The 15,000-nt window shown below is 40.3% G+C and overlaps 1 protein-coding gene across 1 annotated transcript in view; it reads right to left on the bottom strand.

Moving 5' to 3' along the window:
* jam2a (junctional adhesion molecule 2a) overlaps positions 1 to 15,000 on the bottom strand; it is a 60,453-nt gene that overhangs the window by 27,881 nt on the left and 17,572 nt on the right. Inside the window, 4 exon segments of the mRNA XM_080422233.1 lie at positions 815 to 964; positions 4,954 to 4,999; positions 5,001 to 5,065; positions 6,204 to 6,269. Of these exon segments, the coding sequence (XP_080278359.1) occupies positions 815 to 964; positions 4,954 to 4,999; positions 5,001 to 5,065; positions 6,204 to 6,269 (327 nt within the window).

Raw genomic sequence — 15,000 nt, 5'->3', positions numbered from 1 at the left:
CATTATAAGTTAGCATAGTTTCCGTCTACTTGGTCTGTGTCTCAGTCAGAGGAGGCCTGTGGACAGTTCAGAAACGCGCCTACCAGTGACATCATTGACGGGGAATCCAAGATAATAGAAATGACTTGGAATGATTGTTCTTGCATTAATAATAATACAAATAAAAATCAACATCTTTGAAATCTTGTTTGAAACGACCAAACCTGCCTACCGAGGATGTCACTGGTAGGCGGTACTGTCCACAGCCCTCCTCTGAGACACAGAGTGAGTATAGACAGAAATGCTACATTCTCCAGTTTGTCCTTTTTTCTATACCTCTACATCTACTCCGCTACTAATTCAATAATTTATTTATTTTTTATGTCCGTTGAGGAATATGTTTTTATCTCTGCTTCTGGTCAGACTGAATTTAAATGCATGCATTTCCTTTTGTGTGTACAAAATGGAACCAAATGGACCCTTAAAGGTCTGTAACTCTGAGAGTGTACAAATGGAACCAAATGGACCCTTACAGGTCTGTAACTCTGAGAGTGTACAAATGGAACCAAATGAACCCTTACAGGTCTGTAACTCTGAGAGTGTACAAATGGAACCAAATGGACCCTTACAGGTCTGTAACTCTGAGAGCATACAAATGGAACCAAATGGACCCGTAATGGTCCATTTGGTTCCATTTGTACGCTCTCAGAGTTAAATTAAGGTGTAGATTGGGGTCCCAGAGATAATAACATTTGTATAAACTGGGGGTCCTTGAAATGATTTTTTGGTTGAAAACCACTGTGCTAGACATTGTCTCCGGGGTTATAAGACGTACCCAGGACTCTGAGTGTGACGTTGGTCTCCCCCAGACTGACCGAGTCCAGGGGGGCGCTGATCTCACAGCGGTACTCCCCCGCATCCTTCTGGGTCACCCTGTGCAGGGTCACCGTGGCCCCTTCGATGGACGCCCGGTCTTCAAAGGAGCCTGGCGAGGACAGACAAGAGGGTCACAGGTTAGAAAGGGACATAAAATTGTCACTGTAGGGCAGTGGTGGAAAGTAACTAAGTACATTTACTTAAGTACTGTACGAAGTACAATTTTGAGGTTTTTGTACTTTACTTGAGTATTTCCAATTTCCAATATTTTGACTTCTACTCCACTACATCTCAGAGGCAAATATTGTACTTTTACTCCAATACAATTATTTGAAAACTTTAGTTACTTTTCAGATATAAATTATTATATTATAGAATTTACATTAACCACTTTAACCCTATTTTATACATAGGCTATTTGAAAATAGCAGATCTACAAGTTCCCAATGCGTCGCATTGCGACGCGTTGTGAGCTTGTAGATCTGCTATTTTCAAACATTTTAGTACTTTTACTTTTGGTACTTTAAAGGTAGGGTAAGTGATTTGCAATTATTCAAATAATTGCAAAATGGGTCTATGTTCTGATAGTGCTCGTTACTATAGAGTGTCCTGTCCATATAATGAGTCTCCATGTCTCTCCAGCTCTTTATAAAACAGAAAATGCATTTTCGTTTCAGTTTCAGTTTCATTTCCAATTTTATCCAATCAGGATAGAGAACTCAATCAGGATATAGATTAAACAAGTGAAATTGGAAGTGATGACACTAAGAAATGAGCAGGCCAAATTAGAACAGGAACACTATAAAAATGAAGCTTAAAAATGGGTACTTTCTCCTGATTGGCTGAGATTTTGACACCTACCAGAAAATGTATTTTCTGTTTATTAAAGAGCTGGAGAGATGGGGAGACTCCTGTTACTGAACAAACACTCTATAGCAATGATTGCTATCAGAATATAGTGCTTTAACCTTTTTACAAAATACTTTTTGTTTTAACCCAAAAATATCACTTACCCTACCTCTTAAGTACATTTTAGTACCAATACTTTTGTACTTTTACTCAATTTTGAATTCCGGACTTTTACTTGTAACAGAGTACTCCTACATAGCAGTATCGATACTTTTACTTAAGTAAAACATTTGAGTACTTTTTCCACCACTGCTGTAGGGTGGACACCTTGTATTGTATGTCCAAAACCGTCACTTTTCAGGAAATGGAAAAAAGTACCTTGTGTTCCTGTGGATCTAATGTAGTTATTATTTAGTCACACACTCTTGTTAATGCTTTTCATTGGTTCAGTGTTTATAAAAACCCACAGAGACACTTAGCCCCTTTCAACCTGGCATCCTAATTTAACTTAAATGTCCTAAATGTCCCAAGACAGTAGTTCTCAAGCCTTTTTCATGTCGAGGACCCCCAAAATGATGTTTTTTTTGGCTGTGGACCCCGTCTCAAAAAAAATAATTGTGCCAGGATTTTTCAAAAATAGCAGATCTACAAGCTCATAGCGCGGCACTCGGTGCAGCGCTATGAGCTTGTATATCTGCTGTTTTTGAAATATGGTTAAAGTGGTTAAAATGATTGTGACGCCACATTAACTAGTTTTGCTGGGGACCCCCTGGTACCCCCCCAATGACCCCTGGGGGTCCCTGGACCCCACTTTGAGAACCAATGTCCTAAGATTTTCTATAATGTTCAAAATGTCGGCAATTGTTCTACGAGCTCACAACACATCACATCGTGATGCTTTCTGAGCTTGTAGATGTGCTATTTTAAGAAGTTCTGCGTGACACTTTCATATGAAAAAAGCATAGAATAGGCCGGGCATTGATGTATGGAAAAAGCATGTCTTTAACCAGCCTGATCTCCAGAGAATACCGTAACATTGCACGGAACAGTGCACTTCATTCCGTGGATAGTCGCCTCGGAACTCCCAAATTGCGTGCATATGTACGGCGAGTCCCACGGTGGGCGTAACCAGTCGCAACACGGAAAAACCCGGAAGCAGAGCAGTCCCCACAATAAAATTTACGATTCTGTGCCTATCGGTACATAACTCAAACGGCGCTGAGTAGGCACAGGCGAATGTCCCACCGTTCAGGACGGCAACTCGGTCGCCTTAGCTCCCTCGGTGGTCCTTCACGGGGGTACAATTCGCCTGTGACTGCGCGCCTCCGAAATGGTTTTGTCACAAGGCAGCGCCGTACCATATGCACGCAATTCGGGAGTTCCGAGGCGGCTATCCACGGAATGAAGTGCACTCGTTCCGTGCAATGTTACGGTAATCTCTGGAGATCGGGTTGCTTTAACATTAAATATAGGGATAGAAGTTTTATGTCCAAAAGTCACGATATGACATATCGCTGCCGTCAGGCAGAAACCTCATATTGTCCATAATTCAATTTTTTCGTGTTGTTTTTTCTTCCCATAAATTAATGCCCTAGTTCATCTTACTACAGTATCACACAAAGTAGCAAAAATAGCCGATCTACAAGCTCACAATGCATCACATTGCGACGTTGTGAGCTTGTATATCGGCTATTTTTGAAGAAAGAAACAATGAAAAATTAAGTCAAACATTGGATCCATTGGAACACACGTTCTTTTTTCTTAGTTTTTTACATTTCCTGAAAAGTATCTGTTTTGGTTTCCACCCGACAGAGACAATATTATAAAGGAACCAGAGTTGTGTGTTTTGCAGCAGAGTGTCATTCTAAACCGTGAATCATTCACGTGTGACAGAACCTGCTGCTCTTCATTGATGTCACCGTCTAAAGCTACTTCTGTTACAGAGTGGCTTTATAAAAGGTCAAAGGTCAAAGGTGAAAGGACAAGCGGTGCCGTGACCAATTAAACGGTGGTGTATCGTGTGACGTTGGTGGACAACATGAGAACACGCTCACACTGAGAGAGTGTGTGTGTGTGTGCGCGCGTGTGTGTGTGTGTGTGTGTGTGTGTGTGTGTGTGTGTGTGTGTGTGTGTGTGTGTGTGTGTGTGTGTGTGTGTGTGTGTGTGTGTGTGTGTGTGTGTGTGTGTGTGTGTGTGTGTGTGTGTGTGTGTGTGTGTGTGTGTGTGTGTGTGGGTGTGTGTGTGTGTGTGTGCCGTGCGTGCGTGTGTGTGTGAGTGAGTGTGAGTGTGAGAGAGAAAGAGAGCGAGAGAGAAGAGAACATGTAAAAGTAGTAACATTTTTGGGTCAAAATAAAAGGTTTGTTTCGTGTTTTTTTTGTTTTAGTTAAAAAGCTCTATATTGATAGTAATCGTTGCTATAGTGTTTGTTCAGAAACAGGAGTCTCCCTGTCTCTCCAGCTCTTTAATAAACAGAAAATACATGTTCAGGTGTGGGTTACAAACTTCATCCTATCACGAGAGAGAACCCCACAAAGATCATTTATCAGCTTAAAACTGATTCCAGTTGCAGTTTTTGTCTGCTCATTATTTTGTGTCATCACTTCCAATGTCACATTTATCCTATATCCTGTATGAGTTATCTCTACTATTTGGATGAAACTGGTATCCTGATCAAAACATGTATTATCTGTCAGATAGAGAGCTGGAGAGACAGGAAGACCCTGCTTACTGAAAAAAAAACACTCTATAGCAATGATTACTATCAGAATATAGAGCGATTTAAAATATCTGCAATTTTTGGAAAAATCTTGAACATTTTTGCAAATATTTCAATATATATATATATTTTAAAGCGAACACTTGTAACTCAAATCTTTGCTTCTGAGGGTCCCTGGAACAACATATTTTGAGATGGGGGTCCGCGGCCAAAATAGAAAACCACTGATATTATAGCGACATAAGTTAAAAAAAAAAAAAAACTGTTAGGATTTAGAAGACATTTGTAGAATCCCCCAGAAGCAAAGATTTTAGTTAAAAATGTTCACTTTGAAAAATATATATATTCACAGATTTGCACACATTTTCAAGATAAAAAGCGCGGCACTCGGTGCCACGCTATGAGCTTGTAGATCTGCTATTTTTTTTTTTTTGCCCAAACAAATATTAAAATGACACTGACGCGTTCCCGCCGGTCTTAATGGGTTAAATGGACAGAAAGAGCTAAACGGAGAGAAGGAGAGTGTTCCTCACCTCTAAACTGTCCATCAAAGTAGATAAAGGACACATCTTTTCCCTTTCTTCTTCCATTCGATGCGAGGGTTCTGGTCCCTCTCTGTGTGGAAGATGCACGACAGCACCGCGTCTGGACACGACCGGAAAGATTATATGACTTTTTATTACTATTATTATGATGGAACATAAAAAGGCATCTCACACACGTTTGTTTTCATTTATTGTCAAGATCTTTATCCCTGAATCACAAAGTCACAAAGAATCAAGGTACACTGCAAAACCCTCAGTGTTCATTTGACTCTTAAGAGAGGAATATAATGGCTCTTGAGTACAGTTTTCTACTAATTTATTCGTCTCCACTACATTTTGGAGGCAAATGTTGTACTTTTTACTTTACTATAATACAATAATGCTGAAATTGACCATTCTACAACTATTGGTGCTGTACAGTATTTTACTTTTAGTTAAAGGGATAGTTCACCCACAAAATGACTTTTTTTCCTATCAATTACACACCCCATGGAGAACTTGAATTCATGGAGATTTTTTTGCTTTTGTCGCATTCCTAAGCCAATAATTTGATGGCGGCGGCTCCAGTAGGAGACTCAAAGGTGTCAACTTTGAGTCTCTTTCCGCCGGTCATCAAATTATTCTTAGGAATGCGACAAAAAAAAAAATCCATGAATTCAAGGCTTCATGGGGTGTGTAACTGATAAGATTTTTTGGGTGAACTAACCCTTTAAGCAATTAAGACCTGAGGCCTCCAAAATGGCTTCTAAATCAGTAATTCTCAAAATGTTCGTGGAGGACCCCCAATGGAGGACCCCCAATTGGACCCAAAATGATATGGGTAATAAAAAAAATGAAAATTATTCAAACACTTCAAGATTTTTATACTAAACTATACTATACTATACTTTGGCTATTCAAAAATAGCAGATCTACAAGCTCATAGTGCGGCACCGAGTGCCGCACCATGAGCTTGTAGATCTGTTATTTTAGAAAAATTGTGAAAATGTGTACAAATCTTTGAATATATATATTTTTAAAGCGAACATTTGTAACTCTTACTCAAATCTTGGCCTCTGGGGGTCCCTGGAACAACATATTTTCCTTGACATGAAAAAGTTTGAGAACCACTGATACAGCAAGAAGACATTTTGTAGAATTGGAACCTCAGGCCTTAATGTGTTCATTTAGAATGCAGGAGTTGTACACGGTGGTAGTAATCAGAGTACTTCTTCCATCACTGGTGAAATCACTGGTACCTGTGTTCTCCCGCGCCTCCACCTTGTGTGTTTTGGACGTCACGGTGACAGAGACAGAGAGACCACCTGGAGAGAGGGGGGAGGGGAGAGGGGGGAGGGGGACGAGGAGATAAGAGAGGGGGGGGGAGAGAGAGAGAGACAGAGACATTTGAATAAATTGCTGCTGTTTTTCGCAAAGGTTTTAAACCAAGTGAATGCAAAACATTGAAAATACTGCTGTTAACCGTTTCAAAGGTTTTATACCAAGCTAACCTTTCCTATGCGGATGTATAACTATTTCTGACAGAAAATGTAAAAAAAATATATAGTTTCGTAAGATAGCCTTTCCTCTAAGTTGCAATGTAACACTGCTCTGTTTACACTTTTATTGTATTCCCATTTATATTCAATATTTATTTGAACACATGCATTGTTTTGTTTTGATTGTTTTGTTCCACTTTTGCTTTGGCAATGTAAACGTATGTTTTCTCCTGCCAATAAAGCTTCTTTGAATTCAATTTGAATTGACAGAGAGAAGAGAGAGATACAGAAAGATAGAGGGACACAGAGAGAGAGAGAGAGAGAGAGAGAGAGAGAGAGAGAGAGAGAGAGAGAGAGAGAGAGAGAGAAGAGAAAGAGAGAGAGAGAGGAGAGAGATGAGAGAGAGAGAGAGAGAGAGAGAGAGAAGAGAGAGAGAGGGTAGGGGGGTTGGTGAGCACGGTAATATGTCTTATCGTGCATTACAGGAGGACAAGGTGAACTGGTAAACGGGTATGTGTGAGAGGAGTCAGCTGTGAGAGGAGAATGCTTAATCTCCCACCTTCCTTCACGCCATAGCAGGCCTGAAACCTGCCATTATTCTCATAATCCACTCATCTATTGATTATTAGCATGTTTGAGTTATTAGATTAACCACTTAAACCCTTGGCTATACTTCGTTCCTAATGAGGAACAGCAGAAAAAGACAGTACAAGCTGCTATAATAAATCTACGCTATTTTGGATATTTTTGACTACCGGTATGTATTTGATTTTTAGTTTTCTTTTTTTTTTACCATTTTTGCCGATATTTGAAAATTCTTCACGTTTGAAAATCTTGGAATGTTTTTGTCTACGACAGGCTGATAGAGGTTAATCCAAGTGATATACACTTCTTAGACCATTCAAATAATAAGGCAATAGGCAGTACAAAATGATATTATCTGAACCGAAACAGACACTTTAGAGAGGGACCCATTCAATCCGGGGACGCATCTATGTCATTTTAGATTTCTTTGGCTATTCAGAAATAGCAGAGCTTGTAGATCTGCTATTTTTTTTGAAAAATCGTGAACATTTGTGCAAATCTTTGAATATATATATTTTTAAAGCGAACATTTGTAACTCAAATCTTTGCTTCTGGGAGGTCCCTGGAACAAAATATTTTGAGATGGGGGTCCGTAGCCAAGTACATATCATTTTGGGTGGTCCTTGACATGGAAAAGTTTGAGAACCACTATATTATAGCAACATAAGAAAAAAAAAATATATATATTGAAAGATTTGCACACATTTTCACGTTTTTTTTTAAAATTGCAGATCTACAAGCTCATAGCTTGTATATCTGCTATTTTTTGAATAGCCAAAGAAATCTAAAAATGACACACAGATGCGTTCCCGGTCTTATTGTGTTAAAAACAGACCAAAAACATACATCAAAGACAAACATTGTCATTTTGGTTAAAGTTACATTAGACACGCTGCAATACATGACGCAATCACTAAAGCGACTATACAATTAGTGTGAGTGAGTTAGATTGACGTGGCGCTGATGGATTGAGGGGGGTCTCAGTCTGGCCCACCGGGATCAAGATGGGATTACTGTTCGTTGACATAATCCCGAGGGCTTAAGGAACAGGTAAACACAAGGGCACACACAGCCTGTCGCCCATTAAGACCCGAATGCATTATAAACCAGGAGTTATTTAAAAAATGTTCAAAAAAAAATAAATCAAAAATAGCATATCTCTACTGTCCGGCAGAAACCAGCTAACTCAGAGTTAGGAGGTTTTGTTCATCGTTGATAAGAACAGCTGAATGGACCTCCAAGCTCACAATGAGGTTGGAGGTCAAAAGGGGTGGAGCCTGGAGTCAGCTAAACCAGCTAACTCACCCCCCTTTGCTGGAGTTAGCTGGTTTAGCAGAAAGTTTGAGGATCCAATGGAGTTAGCTGGTTTTGTCAGAAGCGCTTTTTAATACTTTTCATTGGTTCAATATTGTTTTTACCAACACACAGACGTAAAGGGTGTTCAACAGCACTGATTTATAGAAAAAAAACGCAAAAGCGTCAAAATGGAGTTTCTGCCGGACAGCAACGATATTATGCACAAGCTGCACGAAGTGACGCGCTTATTCTGACCCATCCCTAATTTAAGATGAATGATAGACAGTGATGATGATGGTGGTGATTATTAGGGGTGCTACAGTTATTTAAACAAAACCATAATAATCGGTAATCAATTTTAATATCATTTTGGGGGGCAAAATGTTTGATTTATCTTTTTTTCCTTCGAAATGTATAATAAATAGCGGATCTACAAAGCTCACAGTGTCGGTATGTGACACCTTGTGAGCTTATAGATCGGCTATTTTAGCTAATTTCGTGTGACACGTATTCAATAGGGAGCCTAGTCAATTAGTCAAATATAAAAATGGTATTCGATTTTTGTTTGTATTGATTCGTTATTATTATTATTATTATAAAACAACTTGTGAAAAAGACACTTCTCTATTATTTGATTAATAGAAAAAAGTAATCGATAAAAAATTTTTAAGAAGATAATTGATGGTTCAGCCCTAATGATGATGATGTGAATTGGACTGGCAGTTGTCTGTCTGTCTGTCTGTCTGTCTGTCTGTCCTGTCTGTCTGTCTGTCTGTCTGTCTGTCTGTCCTGTCTGTCTGCCTGTCTGCCTGCATGGTCTGAGGGCCACTGATAACCTCTGCCCAAACAGGAACAGGAAATAGGAGCTGCCTTTCCGGAGAGGTGATTGGGTCAGAAGGCACGACTGTTTGCTCATCCTGTTGTTTGTATGTGTGTGTCTCATCGATTAAAAACTTATGGCAGGATAAAGCCTGACTTCATTGAACAACGGTGCCACACACCGGAAATAGGGGGTCTTCAAAAGAAATTTGGTGAGAGAGAGATGAAGCAGGGATGAAGCAGGGATCCCCTACTTACATATCGTGCACATCTGAGTTGCAGATTAAACTTTTTCATAGATCTCCATAAATAGCTTCATAGACTTGCTTGACAGCGATGTCATCATTATTGTGAACATTTATGTTTTTTGTTTATTTGTTCACACATAATCTTTTCTATTACTATGTCGGATTCATGTTCGCAGTGGATTTTCAGACATTTAACCGCTTAAACCCTCCAGTACTTAGCTAACTTGACCTTTGACTCTGTACTTGGTTCCGCTCTTTTCCCCTCCTCCACACCAAACCTGTTTGCCGAAAACAGCAGATCTACAAGCGCTGTGAGCTTGTAGTTCTGCTACTTTCGGCAAATGTTCCCCTCAAAATAGGGATGCTGGGGTTCAAGTGGTTAATGAAAATAAAGAAGAGAAACTTTCCTATCACAACCCCCCCCCCCCCCCCAACCCCCTAGGGGTCCTGGACCCCCCTGTTGAAGACCAATGGAATACAGCAAAATTAAATGTCATGACTGAGCCATTTTGTCAGGCCAAGGCCCAATCCGTGACTTGTGACACAGCATGAAAGGAGCCCCCCCCGTAGCCCCCCCCAATACACTAGCGCTCTGTTCCCTAAACAATTAACAAAGTATGTGAAATGATGATAATTAGGTTACTATCAGTCTAAATCTATGTTGCTGCTGTTCTTCATACAGCCAACCGTTGAAGCAATCGCAGACTGAGGCTTTAAACCTTTTGCTTTTATCAAAATATCCGAGAGACCATTCATGTTTTTATGGAAGATGCTTCGATCTGGACTTGTATGCTATTGCTAGTTTAACCACTTCTAATACTCTTTAACGCATTAAGATGCAACCATTATTTTATACTTTGGGCTATTTGAAAATAGCAGATCTACAAGCTCATAGCGCGGCACCGAGGGCTGCGCTATTTGTTTTTGTCCCATTCCAATAATTTGACACAAAGAGTCTACCGGATACATTAGCCGGTAGGAGACAGTAATAAAATGATTGGCTTACGAATGCGACAAAAACTAAAACGAATTCAAGGCTTCATGGGGTGTGCAATTGATAGAAAATAAGTAATTTTTTGGGTGAACTACTCCTTTAAAATGACACGGATGCGTTCCTGGTCTTAATGGGTTAATCTGAAAATGAAACGAATAACCGAAAATAGCAGCAAGCTCCCAACACGTGTTATGCTTGTAGATCTGCTATTTTCAGTTCCATATATTAGAAGACATGCTGACTATTATGGAATCCAAATGATCGAAATCAGTCGTGGCGACTGATTTTTAATCCATGTGTAGACGATCTACAAACTCACAACGCGTTGTGGACGTGACGCGTGGGAATCCGATGTGTCGCTAAGCTTGGAGATCGGCTATTTTCAGCGTGTGACGGAAGTACAACTCAAACTTAACTTTGTTCATGTAATTACGTGATGAATGTGGTATGAGGGCCTCGTAGGGTTAGGAAGCACCCCCCCACCACGCACACGCACACACACACACACACACACACACACACACACACACACACACGCACACACACACACACACACACACACACACACACACACACACACACACACACACACACACACACCACACACACCACACACACACACACACACACACACACACACACACACACACACACACACACACACACAACTGAGTCACATTGCTTTTCCTGCCATTGTTCCTGTAAATACCTTTGCGCACAAACATAGATCCAAATCTCGCCAAATGTAAATGTATAAATTGCTTCCAGCGTTATCTAAACATGCATTTTGGTGGATTTTACCCCGCCGTTAGTTCCACAATATTTACTGATAAACTTCCAAGCTTTCAGCCACGGGCCATTAGCGTCAGCGACCAAACAAACAAATGGCGGCCTGTTTGCGCGGGTTGTGCCGTCAGCTAGCTAACTTCCTAGCTTCCTGTGTGCGCTTCCTGCGTGTCTGTGTTCTTATTGTTTGTACCGCACACAGAAAATGTTAAGTTCTGGAACTGAAACTTGTTCTTTAGAGTGATGCCATATGAGAAGAATCTGTTTTTTAGGTTCCAATAAGAACATTTCAGACCAAGGACCCCCCCCCATCTGAAAATGTTGTGCCAGGGACCCCCAGAAAATATTATTTGTGTAAAAATAATGCTTTCAAGATTTTAAAAAAAATGTTTAAAAATAGCAGATGTACAAGCCTGCAGCGCGGCACAAAGTTACACGCTGTTAGCCTGTATATCTGCTATTTTTTATCAGCAACTGTTCTACACCACTGTTCTAAAAGTTTGTTGCTATATAAATATACATAGTTAAAATCTAAAATGACACAGATGCTTTCCTGGTTTTAATGGGCTAAATAACCGATAACTTCTTAAACCCTATACTTTATTCTCCCAGGGGGTCTGTATTTGGGCCACCCCTTTTGTCCTCTACACCAAATCTGCAAAAGCTTGTGAAGTCTTTTGGCAAATGTTCAAGTGTTCAATGCGTATCAAGACATTATGTATGTATGGTTTAAATTGTGCACTTTTAGATCTGCTAAGAACATGCCCAAAATGGGGATGCTACTATATGGTTTAAGTGGTAAAGGTTCCTCGAAGAAAGTTGACAAAAAAGGTTCTCTAGAACCCATATGAGGAACACAAAGAACCATTCGCTGAACAAAATAGTTCTTTAGGTGAACCGTGGAAACACGGTAACCTTTTCAATATTAATTTAAGAACCATTCTTATTTTTTTCTGTGTGTAGGAGGCAGTAGGAATTCAAGCATCTCTGACCCTTGTGAAGGGCAGGGCTACATGGAGCTTGAGACAATGGCCTTGCAGGAAGCGTGGATGGATTTGTAACAGGAAGGGAATTGGCGGCCATGTTGGATGGCCATGGAAACACATAGTCCCAGTCAGTGGTGGAAAGTATCTAAGTACATTTACTTAAGTACTGTACTTAAGTGCAATTTTGAGGTGTTTGTACTTTACTTGAGTACATCCAATTTCCAATATTTTTACTTCTACTCCACCGCATCTCAGATCCAAATATTGTACTTTTACTCCATTACTATTTATTTGAAAACTTTAGTTACTAGTTACTTTGTTGGTTGATTATTATTACAAAACATACATTAACCACTTCAACCCTGTATACATTTCGGCAATTTGAAAATAGCCGATCTACAAGCTCACAATGCTTGTAGATCTGCTATTTTCGAAAAGATTTTTTATACATTTGAAACTTGAAATGGGACAATGGGACAGTACTTTTACTTTTGGTACTTTAAGTACATTTTGATGCCAATACTTTTGTACTTTTACTGAAGTACATTTTGAATTCCGGACCTTTACTTGTAACAGAGTATTTCTATATTGCGGTATTGATACTTTTACTTAAGTACAAAATGTGAGTACTTTTTCCTCCACTGGTCCCAGTTCACCGAAGCCCTGGGAGCCAAGTAACAATGACGGAAAGTATTCAATGTGACCAACCTTGGGCTGGAAAAAAATGAGCAATACTGCAATAGTGCAACTTAAGACATATTTCACAAGGCAGTCGTTCTCAAGGACAACGCAGGACCAGTTTGATATGCATTAAGCCACGGACCTCTGGGTCTGCAATCTATACTATAAAACCCTAACTCTGAGAGAGTACAAATGGAACCAAATGGACCTGTACGGGTCCATTTGGTTCCATTTGTACACTCTCAGAGCTACAGTCAGATAACTCCTCAAGGACCCCCCCCCCCCCCCGGGGGGGTCCCCGTCCGGACCCCACTTTGAGAACCACTCTGTCATAAGGTGTCGCATGGTGGAAAGTAGATCTACAATTGTGACACGTTGTGGCCTTGTAGATCTGTTTTAGCAATTTTTGAAATGCATTGAGCATTTTTAAACCTTTTCTTTTTTTTTACTGTGAATATGTGTATGTTTAATATGGCCACAAAATCTAATCGTTGTAAACTTGTAGATCGATCGTCTTATTTTTGCTATTTCTGAAATCTTTGAGGCCTTGTAGATCTTACTTTTTTTTTTACAATTTCTTGCCATTTTGGAAAAAAAGAATAGTTTTTGAAAAAATTTTGACCTACCTAGTACAATGACATGCCCAAAATAGAGCCGCCACAGGGCTGACGGCGGTTCAAATAAAGATACATCTAAAACAATGGGCTATACTCATGTTCTTTGCCAAAAAACAAAGCATTGTGTGTTCAAGTTAATTTCTTGAAGCAAAACAATGGAGCTTTTAACAAAAGGACTGACGGTGACAAATGCTTGCTTGCTCAGACATTTTGGCTTGGTGGAAATGAGAGTGCAGACTGGCTGCCCTCCTCTCTCAATCCCTCTGCGTGTGTGTGTGCGTGTGTGCGTGTGTGTGTGCGTGTGTGTGTGTGTGTGTGTGTGTGTGTGTGTGTGTGTGTGTGTGTGTGTGTGTGTGTGTATGTGTGTGTGTGTGTGTGTGTGTGTGTGTGTGGTGTTAATTTGTACCAGTGTAACAGGATTTACAGTATCAGTCAGTGGCCTTGAAGCCTGTATACCTAAACACTCTCTGAAGGAGCTTTGTCTATCTGTCAGCTTGTCTGTCTGCCTGTCTGTCAGCTTGTCTGTCTGTCTGTCTGTCTGCCAGTCTCTGATGACTAATTTATGCTTGTACCGTACATAAAATCCTTTATTGATTTTATTCCTTAGCCTTAGCCTTTTCTTAAGTGTTTTTCCTAATAAAGTTGTGTTTCTTTTGTTGTTTTCTCCTTCCCCCATGTAAAGCGTCTTTGGGTACTTAGAAAAGCGCTATATACATTTTTGATATTATCATGTTATTATACTTATACATACACGTATGTATGTACGTATGTACATATGTATACCTCGGTACAACGGAAAACAGGAAATCTATAAGACGATTGGCTATTTTACACCACACCCGCCCTACGGCGAACTATAACTCGGGCTTGGGGGAATGATTAGGTAAAGTGGGTGAGAGATACAGAGACAGACAGACAGAGAGAGAGAGTGGTGTGTGTGGTGTGTGTGGGGGGGGGGGGGGGGGAGGTGAAGGGAGGGAGGGAGGGAGAGAGAGAGAGAGACAGATGTGACAGGCATAAAAAAGGGGCGAGCAGAACGAACAACAAAAGAGTTTGAGGAGCCTAAGAATAGAATACAAATGACGGGCCCGGACCGGGAGAGAATGAGACACAGAGGAAGAAAGAATGACATGAGTGAAGAAAGAATTACAGAGAGAGAGAGAGAGAGAGAGAGAGAGAGAGAGAGAGAGAGAGGAAGAGAGAGAGAGAGAGAGAGAGAGAGAGAGGAGAGAGAGAGAGAGAGAAGAGAGAGAGAGAGAGAGAGGAGAGAGAGAGAGAGAGAGAGAGAGAGGAGAGATGGAGAGAGAGGGGGGGAAGGGTACACATCACAACATAAATAAAAGAGAGAGAGGGGGAGTGCATAGGATTGACAGCTAGGGAGACATTCACAGTAAAAGAATCTCGGTGTTCATGTATGTAACTCTGAGTGTATAACAAATGGAACCAAATGGACCCGCAAGGGTCCATTTGCTTCCATTTGTTAAACACTCTCAGAGTTACATATACATATGTAATAAAGGGTTCGTTTTGATTCAGTTTTTTTCA

This window comes from Gymnoscopelus braueri, assembly GCF_963280865.1.
Source record: "Gymnoscopelus braueri genome assembly, chromosome: 24".
NCBI classification, from domain to species: domain Eukaryota; kingdom Metazoa; phylum Chordata; class Actinopteri; order Myctophiformes; family Myctophidae; genus Gymnoscopelus; species Gymnoscopelus braueri.
The sequence above is the reverse complement of the archived record's forward strand: the minus strand, read 5'-3'. Positions and strand labels throughout refer to the sequence as shown.